Raw genomic sequence first — 20978 nt, forward strand, 5'->3', positions numbered from 1 at the left:
ATCAATTTAGAGGAAACTTGTTCTGTCTTGGATAAATAAATATTGAAATATCTTTTGAATTAGTTAAATGTCAGAATAAAGAGAGACAGAGCGGTCTATTTTTTATCGCTTTCATCAAATTTAGGAGTACATATCTACTAAGTTTATTGTTAATTAATAAGAAAACTCCAGACGATTTCATTCTGAGCTGAAGAAGCTTCTGATAGGTTAGTAGAGTCCATGTGAGTAAATTGGTGGCACAGCTGTGGATGCATATAAGGCAAAACACAAAGCCTGTTTCTTTGAAATGGGAAAATCAAGAATTGTCAACCAAAACACCAGGAAAAGAATTGTGGAGCTCCATAAGTGTGGCTCAATTTTGAATACAATTTGGTGCCATTTACAGTTAAGAAATACAGAGTTTCTCTCTTTACTCTTAAAGTTAACGAATGTTTTTTATATTTATCAACCTAAAAAATTTAGTCTGATTTGATGTTACAATTAAAAAAGTGTTTGTGTTTTTATTAAAAATATATATATAAGTGTAGTGCAGGTCTATGATGATTTTTAGTGCTGCTATCATCTAGTTCTGATTCTGGTTCTGGCTTGGTTAAATCCTAAGTAGTCCTGATTTTGAACTGTTGTAGTCCTGTTTTAATTCCGGATCAGATCTGTGTCATGAATCGCTGTGTGGCAGGCATGAGTTGGACCCAAGATGCAGGCACTCAGACTCGAGGGATGAACTCAAAAAACTCAGCTTTATTTGCTGACAGGGGAAAAGCATACTAAACTAAACTAAACTAAACTAAACTAAACTAAACTAAATATAAACTCACACTTTGCAGAGAGGCACACGAGGAAACACACAGCTTGAGGGACAACACTGACTCAGAGAAACACAGGGTTTAAATACACTGGGAAGTAATGAGGGGAATGAGACACAGAAGGAGGGCACAGCTGGGAGAAATCAGGACTGACGAGACAAGGAAGCAAAGCAGGACACATTCACATAAGACACGGACCTTCAAAGTAAAACAGGAAGTATGACACAGACTTACACAGAACCGAGGAGACACAGAAACATGAAGGGCAAGGGATCAAAACTAGAAACCATAGAATAACTCACACAAAAATCACAAAGAACTAAACACGCTGGGTCAGGAGACCCAGGACCCTGACAATCTGGGTCTGGTTGAATTGGGGTTTAGTCCTCGTGTCTTGATACAGACCTGATTTTGTTCTGCCTTGCTGCTTAATTAAAAAACTAGTTTAAGGTGTCCTGCATATGTGATATATATTTTTCCCTATATGAAGTCATTCTTTTTTGAACAAAACTCAAAACAGAGCCAATTAATCTTTCAGTCATTTCCATAAATAAATAAATAAATTTCATACCATGAATTATGGTTAACATTTGGTTTTGGTTATGGCTTCATGGTTACATGAAGTAAATGTAAGTCAAGCCAATATGTTAAAACATCTGTGGGTGTGTGCACCAGTAACCACAGTTAAGTTATAAACGTAACTTATAAACCGAAAATTATGAAACCATTACGCAAGTCCACGGGTCTTCTGTTAGGTGCATGAAAGATTGTTATTGAAAGTGTGCAATTTTACTGTGTTCTGTTTTGGTTTCTATTTTTCAGATGCAGCACTCTATGTGGTTTACACCAGCGGTCCCCAACCCCCGGGCCTCGGACCGGTACCGGTCCGTGAGTCGTTTGGTATCGGGCCGCGAGAGTTGAGGCTCAGGTGTGAAATGTATGGTTTTGAGGGGTTTTATCGGTTTTCAGCATTATTTTGTTTTCGTTTTTATCGTTAACTTGGTTTTCCTGGGTCTTTTCACGTGTGTTATGAATAAATCTTCTTTTTTTCGGTACCGGTACTAGTTTTATTTTGTTGTATTTATCTGCGACACCTTAAAGGCCGGTCCGTGAAAATATTGTCGAGCATAAACCGGTCCATGGCGCAAAAGAGGTTGGAGACCGCTGGTTTACACAGTACCCATTGCGCTGCTGATAATGTGCGTTCTAGTAATTGTTTATAAGTACAGATGTCTCAAAGGTATTGTTACATTCATATACACACAGAGACCCTTAAACTCAGATGTGCATGAAAAACTAGCATAACCACATCTAATGCTGTGTATTTTCTGAAGCTGGGGACACCACGAGCAAACATACACCAAAGGCAAAGAGCTCAAAGGAAGTGATGGGTGCAACAGGAAGCAGAGTAAGTCTTAGAGAAAGAGTATTAATAGAGTTGTGCGTCTATAACACACTCCACTATAAATAATTACAATAAAAGAAATGACTGATTTTACTCATAGTCCAAACAACCTTTAATATGTAAAATTTATTTGGCGATTTAATTAAATAGGAAGATGTAGTCTAACTGTTTTGAACACAAGAGTTAAAAGAGAAGTGCTCCCTTGACCTGTTTTTACTTCTATATCATAGTGTGACATTAACTGTACACCTTTAGGAAGTGTATCATGGTGCATTGTTACATTGTGGCATGAAAGAGTGGCTATTGACCAACAGGCTGCACTTCCAGAACACTGATTAAAGAATTTGTGTGCTGTTACATTTATTACCCTTAACTATAATTCCTTAAAAAAAAATGTTTACTGAATTTTGGTTATTATAACCCTGGATGGACATAAATTAATACTGCAACCTGACTTGCTGGAGGAAGCATAAGGCTACTTTGGCTGAAATGCCAGTGTATAGACATTTTTTTCCAACAGCCCAGGTCTCTGCAACGTGTGTCGTTCATTGTTCTGCTTACTGTGTGCTGATTCTTTTTTAGATTTATGAAAATCAAGAAAGTGTCTTGACCTACAAAAAGCAACGCACCTGTAGCCACCATGAAGATCCAGGTAGAGATGAAGAGGTCTACGCAAACATGCCCACAACAGAAGAAATCCACTGTAATGAAAGTTTCCATAATAGAAAAACATGAATTGAGTTCACAACTGTGGTTCCATATATTTCATTTCATTAGTATTCCTTAGAGTGTTCATAAAACTTTCTACTCTTTTTAAAATAAAAATGTAGAATTCTCCAAATGTAAATTATCAACATGAGTGTGAACTAACTAAATAAGCAAAGTAAAATAAAGTACAGTCTGGCGAAACATAATAATACATTTAATAGTACACTGATTTATATTCATCTTCATTTATTTTACCTAATTAAACTTTTATTACCACAACTGCTTTTCCAGTTAACAGAGTTTTGTACCCCCCAAAAAAGACAGACATACTTCAGAAGAGCAGGACAATCAACTTCTTTCCTTCCCTTTCAGTGTCTGGATATAACATATATATTCACTGGACTGTAATGGAAAGTATATCACAGAGGTGCAAAGTGTAAAATATAGAAAAACACACAACACAGTTTCACACTACGCCTTGTGAGTCCATATGTTACTTAAAGGAAAAATCATCAGAAGGTTCTCCAAGAACAAATACTTTCTTGTCTTGGTCATGAAAATAATGGAACGCTGAATTTGCCAGGATCTACTAAAGAAAACATGAAGTTCTTTTGTAAATTATGGCCATATGGTAACACGGTGGCGTGGTGGTTAGCACTATTGCCTCACAGCAAGAAGGTCCTGGGTTTGACTCAGCTGACCAGGGCCTTTCTGTGTGGCGTTTGCATGTTCTCCCCATGTTTGCAGGTTCTCTCCAGGTACTCCAGCTTCCTATCACAGTCCAAAGACATGCAGTTATGGGTGTTAGGTTAACTGATGATTCTGGGGATGGAGACAATGGTTGTCTGTCTCTCTGTGTTAGCCCTACGATAGACTGGTGACCTGTCCAGGGTCTACCCTGCCTCGAGCCCTATTAGGCTCCAGCAGGCAAACCCTGACGAGGATAAGCGGAACACAATGGATGGATGACCATTATTAGAGTAACAATAGAAGATTCACTGCAATATGTTTATTTTCTCATGACGTGTAAATCACTGGTTGTTTTCTGTGTAAGAAAAACATGGTAATTATGCCATGAACATGTACAGTTTACATCTGAAAGAGAAGGTACAACCTCTCTAATGACCTAAGGATGTGTGTGTATGCCAGAGCACTCTGGAACACACACAGTCTTTGCAGACTACTTGTAGAGGGAGGGCCCAGTGAACCATGTGTCTCAGAATGAAAGCATAATGGTGAAACAGTAAATATGGAACCCCCAGGCCGCCCGACTTGACTGGTTGATGTAGCCTTTTAAGCTTTATACTAGGACATTACTTGTCAAATTGATGGAAATATTTTGATGGGATTTTTAGCAGGAGTGTTTGTAGTGTTTGTAGTAAGTAATTACATTCTCACCCTTTTGGGCACAGTTCATTTTAATGAACTGTGCCCAAAAGGGTGAGAAACAAAGGGGACCATCTAATTATGTTGGTTCTGAACTTGTCCAATAGAGGTTCAAAATTAGCCTGAAACATGTTAGATATCAAAGGGGGGAATGTAATGCCCAAGTATTTAATACCAGTCTGAAGCCAGCTGAAATCATCTGGCTGGAACAGGGTTTGGGGGCAGTAGGCAGTCAGAGGGAGCGCTTCGGACTTTGACCAATTTCATACTTGAACTTTTATTAATTTTTTCTGTGTGTCTTTTACTTAGCAGTAAAGTGGTAGTTTGTTTTAATAGCTCTCTCTTTAAAAAGGGATTCCTGCTGTCTACTATTTATATTTTATGCCGGCATGGTTGGTGTGGCACACACACAATTTTACAATTTCATTGTACATGCACTGTTAAAAAAAACCATCCTGAAACAACGGTAATATTCCGGCAGCTGGGGCGCCAAAATACGACCGTGAAATAACAGAAAATAACTCCCCATAAAAATACAGTTATTTCCAGTAATGAAAATACAATTAGTTGCGCTAATTTGACATGGGATCTCGCCTTTTTCAAGTGCCGCTAAACATTAAATCAGGAACATGTTAATGTGATTAAACAATGAAATCATCTATAAATAGGGGGAAAAAAAACATCTTAAAAAAACGGTAATATTCCGGCAGCTGGGGCGCCAAAATACGACCGTAAAATAACAGAAAATAACTGTCCCATAAAAATACAGTTATTTTCAGTAATGAAAATAGAGTTTGTTGCGCTAATTTGACATGGGATTTGACATTCAAAATGTGAAGTCAAAGTCTATTTACGTAACTTTAATGATATTCTAGAAGAACAGAACATTACTGTAAAATGCACAGTAAAATACCTTCATATTAGGGTTTTTTCCTATGGTCGCAGCCATACCCGCAACCTTGTTGTTGTTAGTTCACATTCATTGGCCAATGCTTAGCGTCATGTTATTTATAATAATTACAATTCCTACCTCTACATTTCTTTTTCAAAATATATCATTAGCATAGCGTGTCTGTGCAATGTTTTACATTGTGGCATGCAGAGAAATCTTAACAAAGAAGCTCACAGAAAGAGATTGAGCTTGTTATTTAACCCCTAGCTGGTAGGGGGAGCTCTTTATTAAAACGCTTGCCGGTGCTACAATATGCCTCAAGGTTCAGCAACAGCACAACAGAAGTCACTCATGGTACAGCACTCTCTCTACAAAACAACAACTGTCAGTGACGCTGCACCACGGCGTAAACATAACATTCAAGATAACAGTTAAAAGTAACGTAACCATAAACAATAAAACAAGAACATCTGAACAGCAGCACATGTCCCAAGGCCTGATGGGAGACATTTCTGGATGTATTTTTACAATCTAAATATGCATATGTACAACAAAATATATTTAACAAACAAGTAAATTGTGTTTTATTACATTTACAGTGATGTTATGTTATTTTACATCTGACGTGTCAGATCACAGTCTACTTATGTAAATGTCATGATATTCTAGAAAAACAGTACACAACTGTAAAATACACAGTAAAATAATTTGACATTACTATTTTTTGGAACAGTGTGTACAATGACAATAAAGGGCTATTCTATTCAATCCTATGCTATTATGGAAAGCTTGTGAAATCTTCTTTAACCACTAGCTGGAATGTGTAAGCCCAACTAAGAATGCTCCACCTCATCTGTGTTGATGGTCCAGCTCTACCCCTCCCTTCACATTACTATGGCGTTAAATGACACCTATTGTTGGCATGATTTTTTTTAAACCTGAGAGAATTTCCTGTCAAGGCTCTATATGGACAAACTGAAGCAAAGATGAGGAGACTTCAAAACCTGCTGTTCACCTTTTGCAGTAAGTTGTTTAAACTGGTAAATAACTAAAATATGAAGACCATATAAAGGCTGATGTAGACTAAGTAGTACACATATCTCTTCTAGTAATTTAGGAGCAGTAGGCCAAACGCTTTTTCAGTCTTGGTAATTTCGTTATACAGCACTAACATTGTTAGTATGAAACCTACCATGTTGACTTTTACATTCTTTTTCCAGTTGCTCTGAGGTGTGTGACCAGTGCAGTAGGGGTGATCCATGTAACTGGATATGTGGGGAGTGCGGTTAAAGTTTCCTGCTCCTATGATCAGGGTTACGAGTCTTATGAGAAGTACTTGTGTAAGAATGACTGTGGCAGCAATGATGATGTTCTTATTACAACATCAAATCCAGTGACAAGCAAATACAGGATCCATGATGACAAAACAGCACGAATCTTCACAACGAGCATCTCTGACCTTCGTTCTGTGGATACTGGGAAATACTGGTGTGGAGTGACCATATTTGGAATAGATATCTACACCGAAGTCGAGCTGAAATTAGTCCAAGGTAAATAAACATTTCCCAAAATCGAATTTTATGTTGAATTGAGGTAAAATCATATGTACAAACCCGTTGTTATTGTATAGGTTCCAATGTAACGACAGACAAAAATATAACTGATAGAACATTACTTGCATTAAATGCTATAAATATGACCTGCACCTCAGTTTTAGCCATTATCAATGTTTCAGTTTAGTTCAGGTTTTTTTAAGATCCATTACATACAATTTTGTTGCAGCAAGCTAATTAAATAAAACATCATATCTGTATTGGCTGTAGCGTGTTTTCTAATGCTGTTGATCTTTTTGACAGACAGCTGCTGTAACAGTGTGAAAGAAGTTGAAAGTTATGCAGGATATTCAGTGTCCTTCAGTTGTCTGTATGAGTCCCAGTACCAGAACAGCCTGAAGTACATCTGCAGAGGAACACGGCCCTCCATGTGTCTGCAACAGGCACTAATCACCTCTTACAACAAACAAAATGGGCGATTCAGATTTGACGAAGAAAATATGTCAACACAACTCACAACAAAGATTAGCAGTTTGACCCAAAGTGATTCAGGGCGTTACCTCTGTGGCATCCAAAGAAACTCTGACCTGCATCTTTTCTGTGCTTTTGAGCTGAAAGTTAAAGGTGAGAGGTCATAGTAACATCTCATTATATCAGCTGACAGAAAACTAATACATTTTACAAACTCTGTAAAATTAATACATTTGTCTTTTTGACAGACCGCTGCTGTGATACTGTGACCAATATTGAAAGTTATGAGGGATACTCTGAGTCCATCAATTGTCCTTATGAGAATCAGTACCAGAACAGCCTGAAGTACATCTGCAGAGGAAACCAGCCCTCCACATGTCTGCAGGATGCACTAATCACCTCTAACAACAGAGAAAATGGTCGCTTCAGACTTAATGATGTAAAAATGTCAAGAATATTCACAGTGACAATTAGCAGCTTGACCCAAAGTGATTCAGGGCATTACCTTTGTGGTGTTCAAACAAACTCTGACCATGATGTTTTCTCTGCTGTTGAGCTAAGAGTCAAAGGTGAGAGGTCATAGTAATATCTCATTATACCAACCAAAAGAAAACAGCTTCTTCGAGAAAAAAAAAAAAGTCTTTCTGAAAGTTTAATATTTTTGAATCGTAAATAGTTTTTCTCTTTCCATCTGACAGAGTGGTGCTGTGTCAGGTCAACTAAAATAACAGGTACTGTTGGACAGCCACTAACTCTGCAGTGCCCTTATCCTCAACAACATCAGGATAACAGGAAGTTCCTCTGTAAGGGAGACCACCGCAACAGTTGCAGAGACATGGTGACGAGTCAAAACAGATTTGCACTACAAGATGATATTTATTCCAACTCTTTCTCAGTGACGATCACAAAGATACAAGAGGATGATGCTGGGACATACTGGTGTGGGTCAGACTCACAGTGGAGAGTTGGAAACTACACCAAGATTCAGCTGTCAGTCGGTGAGATGAACACATTTTAATAAAGGAAAAATAGACAGAGCTATGAGTTACATGCTTTTTTTACACTGCTTTTAAAGCATACACTGCGGCTGGTGATTCAGTTGTTTGTAGTGTGATAGAATTATGACAACTCTGCCCTCATAGTGTTTCACACAAAGCACAGAATATATGCCAAACAGAACTAGAGGCCAGTTTTTTTTTTTTATCTTCTTTACTGGATGGTTTGCTACATAAATGACTAAATTAATTAATTATGTCATTAATTAATAATCTAATTTCAGTTGTGTGAATAGTTTAAGATTTTTAGGGTAGGACCCTCTGCACTAGTCATTCTACTAAAACGTGATTCTTGTGTTAAAATAAAGTTTCTAAGAGAACTAAGAGGGTTTTTTCTCCAACAGTCTTTCTGCAGCATACCAGCACTGTACCTTCTACAATAAAAACTCCTGGAAAAACTGTACCTTCTACAGTAGAAAATCTTGTAAAAACTATAACTTCTACATTGCTTTTATCCCCACAAGGGCATGTATCTAGTAAGGGTCCCCAGGCTACCTAAGCCTACCTCGGAATATGACACACAATTGTATCCAGATCCCAAAAAGTTGATTCTGTTCATTTGGATATTGCAGAGGATCAAATAATTATTTTCCACACTCTATATTTCATATTGTTTTCCAGGGGCCAGAGCAGGCAACATTGAGGGAAATGTAAACCTGCTGGCTAAGGGTAAACATAAATACAGTAAAATCATAATATACGTCGGCAGTAATGGCACCCAGTTACGCCAATCGGAGGTCACTAAAGTCAATATTGAATCGGTGTGTAACTTTGCCAAAACAATGTTGGACTCTGTAGTTTTCTCTGGTCCCCTCCCCAATCAGACCAGGAGTGACATGTTTAGCCGCATGTTCTCCTTAAATTGCTGGCTGTCTGAGTGGTGTCCAAGAAATGATGTGGGCTTCATAGATAATTGGCAAACCTTCTGGAGGAAACCTGGTCTTGTTAGGAGAGACGGCATCCATCCCACTTCAGATGGCGCAGCTCTCATTTCTAGAAATATGGACAAATTTATTAAACCCCCCAAAATATGACTATCCAGAGTTGGGACCAGGAAGCAGAGTTGCAGTCTTACACGCCTCTCTGCAGCGTCTCTCCTCCTGCTACCCCCCCAAAAACCCATCTCCATTGAGACTGTGTCAGCTCCCAAACAGACAAAAAAGAAACTAAAAACCAGCAATAAACAACCTTAACGTAAAAAATCACAAAGAAAGAACAATACAGTATCCACATCTGAACCAAAGAGTAAAACAGTGGAATGTGGATTATTAAATATTAGGTCTCTCTCCTCCAAGTCTCTGTTCAGAAGATATCTACACTGATGTCAAGCTGAAATTAGTAAAAGGTAAACAAAGACTTAGTAAAATTCAGTTTGACACTGAGTTACAGTTAATGGGAATTCATAGAAAGTTTCTGCTTGTTCAGGATTATCTGTTTCTGTGCTGTAAAATTTAAAGCACTATATGAGCATCAAATGATGGAAAACTGTCACAAGTTTACAAATATGAAGTTGTTCAATGAGTTAAATATGAAATCCTTAAGTTTTATATACAACTGTTTAATGGGTGTAATATGTCTTCTGATGCTTTTACCCCTGTTGACAGACCACTGCTGTGACACTGTGACTAAAATTCTGAATTATCAGGGATATTCAGTATCCATTAGTTGTCTGTATGAGCCTCAGTACCAGAACAGCCATCTGCAGAGGAAACAGGCACTAATCACCTCTTATAACAAGAAAAATGGACGATTCAGACTTTATGATGATAAAAAGTTAAAAAAAAAAAAATTACATACATAAACATCACCAGCTTGAGCTAAGAGGATTCAGGGTATTACCTTTGTGGTGTTCAAAGAAACTCTGATCTGAATGTTTTCATTACATCAGTTGAATATTTGATGATTCTGAAATAACCTTTTTCTTTCATTTATACAGAGTTCTGCTGTGTCAAATCGACTAAAATAAATGGTACTGTGGGGCATCCACTAACTTTGCAGTGTCCTTATCCTTCACAATACCGGGATAACAGGAAGTTTCTCTGTAAGGGAGACCACCGAAACAACTGCACAGATATGCTAAAGAATCAAAGCAGATTCACACTACAAGATGCTTCTTCCAGCACTTTGATTGTGATAATCTCAAAGCTGGAAGCAGCTGATGCTGGGACATACTGGTGTGGGTCAGACTCACAGTGGAGAGTTGGAAACTACACCAAGATTCAGTTGTCAGGTATGTTATACACTTTTGTACACACTATGATAATACAATAAATGTGTTTGTAGGATATGTGTTTGTTAGAGCTCCATTATGGAAACAGAGTGTAGGTGATCATACAGTTGTCCGAGGTGTGATCAAATAAAAACTGTTAGCCCAGTGCTCCCCACCCAAAAAATAAAATAATAAAATACACAAAACAATAACTGAGCCCTACTTACAGTTTTTCTCAGTCGCTTTGGTGCGTTTCTCAGATCAGAATTGAAATTCTCATAACTATTAGTTCAACCTCCACAACACTCAGTCATTTGTGCACATCATAGTAGCAATTTCTCCTCTCTCTGAACAAACTGCAAATGATTTTGGACATGAATCAGTTGCTTCCATACATTTCCCTGCTGCTTTCTGACATTTCCATTTGCTTATGTCATGTCAGTCAAAAGTAATCATACCTATGGATGCTGAATAGTCGTTCCCAATAAAACTAATAGTCATACATCCATTGCTTGAGTCATCACACACAAAATTGTTGAACTAGTTATCACATGCCAAATATTGGCCATCTGTCAAGCAAATCCTATACCTTTCTGTATCATTGTTCCTGGAAATGTCTCCGAAATTGAACAATTGATCTCGGGTGAATTACAGCTGTCACTCATGAGGAGGCGTGTGAAAGTTTAGTTGTAACCAATGACAAACAACTTGTTCACTGTCAATTATGGATGAATCCTGTGAATCCCCAATTGGCAAGCATATATAAACTGCGCAGGAGCTAGTGTGTACCATTTCTACACTTCTGTGACACAAAATGGAAGGTCAGCACCGTGGAAGAGGGGTGAGGATGCGGGGAGGAAGGGGAAGGGGAAGAGGGAGAAGAGGCAGATATAGGCGGATTCCTAATGAAATAAGGGCTACAATTGTGGACCATGTTGTCAATCACGGCCTCACCATGGAGGAGGCTGGTCGAAGGGTGCAACCCAATATTGGAAGAACTACTGTCAGTTCAATCATTCAAACATTCCGTAGGGAAAACAGGTATGCAAACAGTAATACACTGTACTGTACTGTGCCATCTCAGACACATCACATGTTACTGTACTGTATTTGCAATTTCACAAGAAGTTCACTCTGCACCACATAGGATTGTAAGACAACCTCGCGGAGGCGGAAGAGGGCCCCTTTTTACCCCACAGCAAGAAGAAGCCATTTGTGCAATGGTCATTGCAAACAATGCAATAAAGCTGAGAGAAATACAAAGCGCTGTCATAGAGAATTACACGGTATTTGGCAATATTGAATCTGTTTCAATTTCAACAATTGACAGAGTACTCAAGAAAAATGAAATCCACATGAGCAAATGGCCCTGCTAGCAGCCATGGATGCAGCATGTGACGACATCACAGCAGGGTCCTGCAGAGGATGGATTCGCCACTCCAGGAGATACTTTCCTCGCTGCATTGCGAGGGATAACATCTGTTGTGATGTAGATGAAAATATGTGGCCAGACAGACAGGAACGTCTGGATGTGCCAGAATGATTTACTGTACTGTTACATGTGCTGTTTATTGTTCACATTAGTGCACAGCTCTACCAAATGGGTGATTTTATGTTTACATGTATTCTACAGTGCACAAGTGACTGTAGCATATTTTTCTTTTGCACAATTCTGTAGGATTACAAACACTTCTACACAATGGAAATGTGAAACGTACGTATTCAGTGTCTCAGTTACTCCCAAGACTCCCATAACATCTACAGTGACTTTACTGCACATTTCAGATGGCTGTACAGGTAGGCCATAGTGCTGTCGTCAGCATTTTCAGGTGCCACCAATTGTTTTTGCAATGGGAAACACTGAAATTATAAACTGTCATAGTGGAAACATGACAATGCCATTTGACTATCTTGTTCATAAAGATGGTGTCAAGACTTTTCATTTTGATGGCACTGACAGTTTCATTGACATGGATACTTGCTTTTGAGGTATGGATAATCAATTCTGTGCATGTGACGTGCTTTTGCAGGCTATCCACTAGGTTTTGCAGTTTGCACTAATTGTTTTGGGAAATGCACTAACTGCTGTGCAAATGTTAATGGTGTTCTGAGAAACGCACCAAAGCGACTGAGAAAAACTGTAGTACTGCTGGTAAATCACGACTATATATATATATACATGTATGTATGTATGTATACAGACAGACAGACAGACAGACAGACAGACAGACAGACAGACAGATAGACAGACAGACAGACAGACAGACAGATAGATAGATAGATAGATAGATAGATAGATAGATAGATAGATAGATAGATAGATAGATAGATAGATAGATAGATAGATAGATAGATAAAATTTAAGATTTTGTATTATGTTTATTCAGATCTTTAGTTAAATTTCCAAACCTTTGACTTAGTCTTTTTAGAATTTTTGGTTAATACTCTGTCTCTGTCCATTAAAATGAATCTACAATTAAACAACTGGAGAGGAACAAATAATTATTTCCCACTTTGTTAGGGTGTCAGTTTAAGACATTTGGATTGAAAAATAGAGCAGTGAAAAGTAAAATGTCCATGATACACAGAAATCTTTTGAAAACAGCCCAGCACTCGCCTTTGGCGGATATCCTTCAGATAAGCCAAGAAAATCAATTTCCTTCCCTTGCCTGCAGTATTACTACACTACACACTACGCAGTATTAGTACACAGTGAGCCCCCTGCTGGTGATGTATTAGTGTAACACTGATTATAAGAGTAGGAATAGAGAATTATCCACAGTGTGTTTATTTCCTAACAAACTGTCAGTCACATGTTGTTAATAAATGAGTGCTCAGAGTCCTTGTTTGCATAATTAGTTCCTTTGTGTATCTGGTTTAAAAACACCTACATGGCAAAAAAAAAAAACAAAACAACCCTGTGTGATTGGACTTTTTATAGTTTTGGACTACTCCCTTTAAGAAAATCATGGCGATGACACCATTCACCTGTGTGCAGCTGTGTTTTTAAGCAGTTATGCTGAACTGTTAGTCAACTAATTAGTGCAGAGGTCTTATTTTGTTGTTCTGTACAATAAGTTTCTTTGACAAACTGCTTTCATTTTATGGGCTTGGTTGGCTCAATAATTGATAGTTTCTGTTTAATGATGAGTAAAGAAAGGTAGGATCAAAAGTAATGAAAACTAGAGTATTTACAGCAACAGGATTTGCAAGGTTTGGGGTTTTGTTTTAAATGTGAGATAAAAATGTTGCAGACTTCTTTTGCAGTCATTGCTTTTATCCCAACAAGGGCATGTATCAATAAGGGTCCCCAGGCTACCTAAGCCTACCTCAGAATATGACACAATTGTATCCAGATCCCAAAAGGTTGATTCTGTTCATTTGGATATTTGAGAGGATCAAATAATTATTTTCTCCACTCTACACTGTAAAAAAAACAAAATCCTAAAAAAAAACCAGGAATATTTCGGCAGCTGGGGCGCCAAAATAATACCAGAAAATAACAGAAAATAACTTTGAGTAATGACAATACAGTTTGTTGCCCTAATTTTACATGGGATTTTGCCTTTATCAAGTGCTTTTAAACATTAAATTAGGAACATTTTAATGTGATTAAACAATGAAATTACCTATAAACAAGGTCAATGAATGCGGCAATATGAATAATAATACTTAAATGTACAGAAATATACAGTTAACAGTTGGTTTAAATAATAATGGATTGCAGTTATATAGCACTTTTCGAGACCCTCAAAGCGCTTTACAATTCCACTATTCATTCACTCTCACATTCACACACTGGTGGAGGCAAGCTACAGTTGTAGCCACAGCTGCCCTGGGACAGACTGACAGAGGCGAGGCTGCCATATCGCGCCATCAGCCCCTCTGGCCATCACCAGTAGGTGAAGTGTCTTGCCCAAGGATGAAACGAGAGAGACTGTTGAACCGGCAACCTTCTAATTACAAGGCAAACTGCCAACTCTTGAGCCAACTCTTGAGCTACGATCGCCCTAAATAACAATGATAATAATAATCATTTGATGTAAAAAAAAGTTTATAAGAATCATTTTATATATTTTTCCATAGCATTACATTTGAATTAAACAGTTCAATCTTTCAAATAAAGGACAAATATTTGTGAAATTATGATACATTTGTGAATGTATTTTAACAATCTAAATATGCATATGTACAGACAAATACATTTACAAAACAAGAAAATTATGTTTTATTACATTTACAGTGATTTTACGTTAATTTACATTTGAAATGTAAAATCACAGTCTATTTATGTAAATTTAATCATATTCTAGAAAAACAGTACAAAACTGTAAAATACACAGTAAAATACTTTTATATTACAATTTTTTTTTACAGTGTATATTTCATATGTTACAAGTAGATTTGACCTGCTACATACTAAAGATAAGAATGAAATTCTTTCTACATAATGAGACAGGAAGGAAAGAGTGAGCGGCATGCGATAAATTTTTAGTTTATCATCTCCTGTCATTGTATTACAGTCTGTGTTAATATAACGTTGCTAAGAGCACTTATAGTTATTTTCTCTTGCAGTCTTTCCACAGAGCACTCTGGGAAAAAAGAACCCAGGTAAATAAATTAAAGATATATTATATATGTATGACTGTCAATGTGTACTTCTGTGTTATGAGAACAATAGTTTTTTGTTTGTTTGTTTTTCAGCACTCTATGTGATACCCCCTGTACTGCTTTTGATATGTATCCTCGTTCTTGTTTATAAGTACAGACATTCCAGGATTGAAGGTATCTTTTATATTCATATGCACAGAGAGACCCTTACACTCAAATGTGCATGCAAATACAGCATAACCATATTTAATGCTGTGTGTTTTCAGAAGCTGTTCTCTCCCTGCGGAGAAATGCATCTAGGAAAAAGAGTTCAAAGAAGGTGATTGGTGCAGCACAAAGTGAAGTAAGAAAACTAAAGTGTAAAGTCTTAATAGAGAAGTATGTTTGTCTCACACTCAATTATGAATATTTAGGATTAAAAAAAACTGACTTTTTACTGTTTGTTGGGTTTAATATGCAAGATTAGTTTGGAATGTGGGACAACTGGAATTTAATTGGATCTCCCATTTGGATTTGTTATGTCTACATTCATTTACAGATGAGGACACAATTATTAGCCCCACCCTGTGAAACCCATAGGGTGGGGCTGTTTTTTTTTTTTTTTAACAGAACAAGTGAATTTAACACAGCATTTCTAAACAAACTAATTTGCACACTTTCACAGAAACATTTGGGGGAAATAATACCAGAATCAATGCAGTGTTTCTGGTGTTTATAAGACGACTATAGTGGCAGCCTAACAGAAACTTTCCTGACTTCAGCCCACAGATACATGTGACCATTGAATTGCTTCTCTGTTCATTATTTTCTGTCCCTCTAGTGTCCACTGGGTGGCGTGTTTTTCCACACAAGACAACAATTGTGACTATCATAGTCAGTATAATAAGCCCTATTAAAAACTGACCTTTTTCATTCAGCCATAGAACTGCTGCTATGCAAGGATGTGGTTAAAACTCTGGGTTATGTTCCAGTTTACAAACAGTTCAAAAACTTCAGCAAATCTGTTTAGATTTGAGAAATATACTTTTAGATGTAGAAAGTTATTACAGGATTTCAAAATGTCAAGAACTGGAGTGAAATCAGTAAATTCAATGAAAGTGACACGTTTTGGAACAAGCCTGGGAGAGGTAGGAAAGAAACGATCTCAAAGACTCTGGAAAGAAAACTTTGTGATTATGCTGTAGGGATGCTCCAGTGCATCTGGAACTGGGAAACTTGTGAAAGTGGAAGGAATCGTAAAGATATAAAGATATGTGAATATTATGAAAGACAACCTCAAGCAGTTAGTAGCACATCTAGGTCTGGGTCACTACAGTGACTCAAAAGATACCTCACTCTTGGTGAAGAATGACCTCCAGAAGACCAAAGTGAACATCTCTGACTGACTTGCTGAAAGCCCTGACTTTAATTCTATTTCAAATGTGTGGGGTGAACGAAAGACCAAGGTCCATGCCAGAAGACCATCAAACCTGGAGGAACTTAAAAGATGCAACAAAGACAAATGGGCCAGGATTGCCCAGGAGATATGTGTGGGATTTGTTGAAAACTATAAAAAAAAATGACTGCAGTCTGTTGTCTAGCAAAAAGGATACACAATGGACCTAAATCAAGAAGGCTAATCGTTTTTGATGCTTATAGTTTTTGGTTTTTGTGAAATAATTTTAAATCTGTGTGCAAAGTAAATAAATTAAGCATCCAAATTAAAACTAGGCCGTTTGGAAAAGCTGTGTTAAAAGTTCCTTTTTTCATGTGTTAGAATCTGTATCTAGAATCAGTATTTTGATGGCAGTGCAGTGTATGCATATTTTTATATTTATAAAAAGAAAGTTGACTTGTGAGACTTTATCAAAGGTGTAAGCATAACAGCAGATGCCTTTGTGTCAAAGTAACTGAGGATAAAGCACAAAAAAACATGAAGGAGATTTTCCTGGCCTGGCTTTTTATAGCAGATAACCTTATAAATAATTAGCAGTAGAAAAAAAACGAACAAAAACATGAATCAACATATGAATATTATCTGATGCTGCTAAAGTGGAGCAGAGCAAAGTTATAGAGGCTTTATTAGAGCCAAGCATTTTTTAATTTTGCAGAATTTTTAAAAAGTTTACATGTCTTCAGTATTGAACACCAGGAATAAGGTTTTTTGTCAGAAGTCATTTAAGTTAAAACTAAATAAATAAATTAAAAAAACAGTGGCCGAGAGCACATTACGGTAGACTGGTGGGTAATAAGCAAGCAAATAATGCAAAAAAAAAAAAAGATTTGAGATGGGAAACTTTTCTTGAAGTACACTGAGAGAGAGAGAGAGAGAGAGAGAGAGAGAGAGAGAGAGAGAGAGAGAGAGCTGTGCATGAAGTGTGATTTTATCGTGGTGGAGACAAAGTAAGAGGGAATTCATGACGATGTTTATGTGAAGCAAAATGTGAAGCCTAGTTTGCATCTTCTTTTGCTGCTGGTTCACTCAATTTTGGTTGGAGAGAGACAAAAACCTGCAGCTTCTGAATGTAGCACAAAAAAAAAATAAAGCGCGGACCCAACGCATCGGAAACAGTGAGATGTCGGCTTTCAGCGTGTACGTGTACATGCCGTCAGGTGAGAAAGCCGACATCTCACTGACTCTGATGCGTCGGCGGGTCCTTGTGTCTTTGTGCAGAATCGGTTTACCTGCTGTTTAACCTGAGATTCTGGTGTTCAGGGCAAAATAAATTTATACTTAAAAATTGTTAAAAAAAACTCAGGATTTTAATGAATCAATATCGCGTTATTCAAGCTAGAATCGATTCTAATCGGAAAAATTATAATCAAAACCCACCCCTACGTCCACACTACAACTTGACTCACTGCTAAGGTGTACAACCATAAGGAAATACTTCTACTGGCTTTAGTGTAATTGTAGAACATTTCTAAATGTGTCCACAACTCATTTCTCTGCAACACGTGTCATTCATTTGTTCTGTTTAATGTGTCTTGATTCTTTTTTAGATTTATAAAAATCAAGGTGTGGTGACCTCCAATGACCAAAGCACCAGTAACGTCTATGAAGAAGTAGATGTAGAAGTACACTACGAAAACTTGACCGCAAGTGAATAAATCTACTGCAATGAAAATTTCCATAAACCCAACAGAAGATACAGTTCAGTCCACAAATATTTGGACAGAGACAACTATTTTCTCATTTTGGTTCTTCAAATGAAACAACTCAGATGCAGCTGAAGGGACTCAAAAGTAATTGGACAAATTAAATAGGTGAAAATAAAATGTTAATTTCTAATACATGATTGAAACCCTTTGCTGGCAATTACACCCCCAAGTCTTGAACTCATGGACATCACCGGTTACTATGTTTCCTTCTTTTAAATCTTCAACAAATAAAATGCACGCCCACTTGGGTTAACATCAGGTCACCCACTTGGCCATTCAAAAATATTCCACATCTTTGGTTTAATAAACTCCTGGGTTGCTTTGTCTGTATGTTTTGGGTCATTGTCCATCTGTACAAGTCCATCTGCCCAATCAATTTGACTGCATTTGGCCTGATTTGAGCAGACAGTATGTCTGAACACCTCAGAATTCCATTGGCTGCTTCTGTCCTGTGTCACATCATTAATAAACACTAGTGTCCCAGTGCCACTGGCAGTCATGCACGCCCAAGCACACTGCCTCTGCCGTGTTTTACAGAAGATGTGGAATGCTTTGGATCATAAGCCATTCCACGCCAGCGTAGACTTGGATATCGATACACCTACGTCCTGGAGAGTGCTGTCACTTGGTTGGCTGTTGTAAACGGGTTTCTCTTCACCATGAAATGATTCTGCGATCATCTACCAAAGTTGTCTTCCATGAACATCCAAGTCTTCTTGCGTTGCTGAGTTTACCAGTGCTTGCTTTCTTTCTTTCTTTCTTTCTTTCTTTCTTTCTTTCTTTCTTTCTTTCTTTCTTTCTTTCTTTCTTTCTCAGGATGTACCAAACTGTAGATATTATCATTTCAAATATTGAAGCAATTTCTCAGATGGGTTTTTCTGTTTTCTCAGCTTAAGGATGGCTTTTTTCACCTGCATGGAGAACTCCTTTGGATGCATGTTGTTTGTTCACAGCAAAATATTCCAAATGCAAGCATGACGCATCAAATCAACTCCAGGCCCTTTATCTGCTTAATTAATAATGACATAATACAGGAAGTGCCCACACGTGCCCATGAAACAGCCTTTGAGTTGTCCAGTTACTTCTGGTCCCTTTATAAAGCGGTTGGCACATGTTAAGAAGCTGAAACTCCAAAACTCTTTATTCAATTTGACTGTGGATACCCTCAAATGAAAGCTGAGAGTCTACGCATTATGTCCATGTCCACTGTATAACTATAATTAGAATATGTTCTGGCAAAGAGGTATAAAAACAATTATAAATGGACCTAACTGGAAGTAGCACTTGCATCTGTAGTTACTAGCTTTGATTTTAATTGCTTAGTGTTCATAAAAATATCTGCTGTTTTTTTAATGTGAAAATCTAATAATGCAAAATTTCACATGATTTTTAAGTGAACAAATACAAAAGTGGAACACAATCAAATGTGTTTACATACAGTAATAAAACATTACATTTATTCAATTTTATATATTCGTTTTTGTTTGGTTTATTGTTTTGAACTATTTAAAGAAGTCACCACTTTGCTGAAAATGTCAGTTTTAGACATTTGGAGTCAAAAATACAGCAGTGAAAGGTAAAATGTTCATGATACACAGAAACATCTACAAAACTTTCAACTTGAACATTTGACAAAACTTTCATATTGTATAAATTATCTTCCTTTACGTGCAATATTACTGGTTAGTGTTTCACAGTGAGCCCCCTGCTGGTGATGTATTTGTTTAACACTGATTATTAGAGTAGGAATAGAAGATTACCTACGATATGCATATATCCTAATGACCTGTTAGTCACAGGTTGTTAACAAATGAGTGCTTGTTTGCATAACTAGTCCCTTTGTCTATCTGCTTTCTAAACACCAAGATGGCAAAAAAAACTCCGTGTTATTGGGCTGTTTACTAATTTGTACCACTGTGTCTTTTTCATGTTAACATCAGTCCTACATAAGAAAATCATGGTAATGACACAATGCACCTGTTCTGTTTGAGCAATGATGCTGAACTGTTTATTAATTAATATAAAGCTCTCCAGGCTTTTGGCTGTCTTATTTTGTTGTTCTGTAAAATAAGCTTCTCTGTGTAAGCTTATTGGCTCAATTAGCTCTTTCAAAACTTTTTGATATACCACATTTTTCAAATCTACTAAATGCATTTTATTTGCAAGCAGCTTAGTGTATGTTTAATAAAAATTGCAGTATATTATATAAAATTGCCTCATGATTTCTCAGGATAAGAGTCTGAGAAAATGTATTATCTGTGTTTGTTATTAATTAAAAATGTACAAAAACAACTAGCGTACTGTAAAGAAATGTGTAACATAAAAATAAAAAAGCAGCAGGTTCCTGCTTCCTTCCTTGTCATCATCAAGGGAACAGATTTTGAGGTGGATGAGTACTACAGACACCCAAGATAATAACGATGAAGGTGTTTTTAAAAAGGGCCAGAGCTGCCTTTGCCTATATCTAATGACAATTATCATTGTTACGGCCTTTGCAGGTTATCCTGTGAAACTGACCTTGTGTGGGTTTGTCCTGCTGTCTTCCTGCCTTAGTTGCCACCCTTTTGTACAGCTGACTCTAATCAGCAATTAGGAGTACTTAAGGCCAGGGAAAGGTGTGCTCTAATGCCAGAGAGCCTTGTTGGTTTTGTAGCTAGTGAGCTGTGAATGCATATGTGGTGAAGGTGACAGCTGAAACTAACAGCTGACAGTAAATATGGCCGAAAGCACAGCACCCAACCGAG

At 37.3% G+C, this 20978-nt stretch overlaps 1 protein-coding gene across 1 annotated transcript; it reads left to right on the top strand.

Annotated features, from left to right (window-relative positions):
- The first annotated feature begins 6025 nt into the window (after positions 1 to 6025).
- Positions 6026 to 18754, top strand: LOC146668534 (polymeric immunoglobulin receptor-like). Its single transcript, XM_085410452.1, has 10 exons — positions 6026 to 6217; positions 6415 to 6744; positions 7051 to 7371; positions 7467 to 7787; positions 7917 to 8216; positions 10210 to 10503; positions 15058 to 15093; positions 15187 to 15267; positions 15360 to 15436; positions 18076 to 18754. Exons 1-10 carry the CDS (start codon positions 6181 to 6183, stop codon positions 18181 to 18183), a joined length of 1905 nt encoding a protein of 634 aa, XP_085266578.1. The 5' UTR covers positions 6026 to 6180; the 3' UTR covers positions 18184 to 18754.
- Positions 18755 to 20978: the final 2224 nt, after the last annotated feature.

This window comes from Rhamphochromis longiceps, linkage group LG6, assembly GCF_057381845.1.
Source record: "Rhamphochromis longiceps isolate RC_006_pf linkage group LG6, R_longiceps_female_GT1.1, whole genome shotgun sequence".
Classification (NCBI taxonomy): Eukaryota; Metazoa; Chordata; class Actinopteri; order Cichliformes; family Cichlidae; genus Rhamphochromis; species Rhamphochromis longiceps.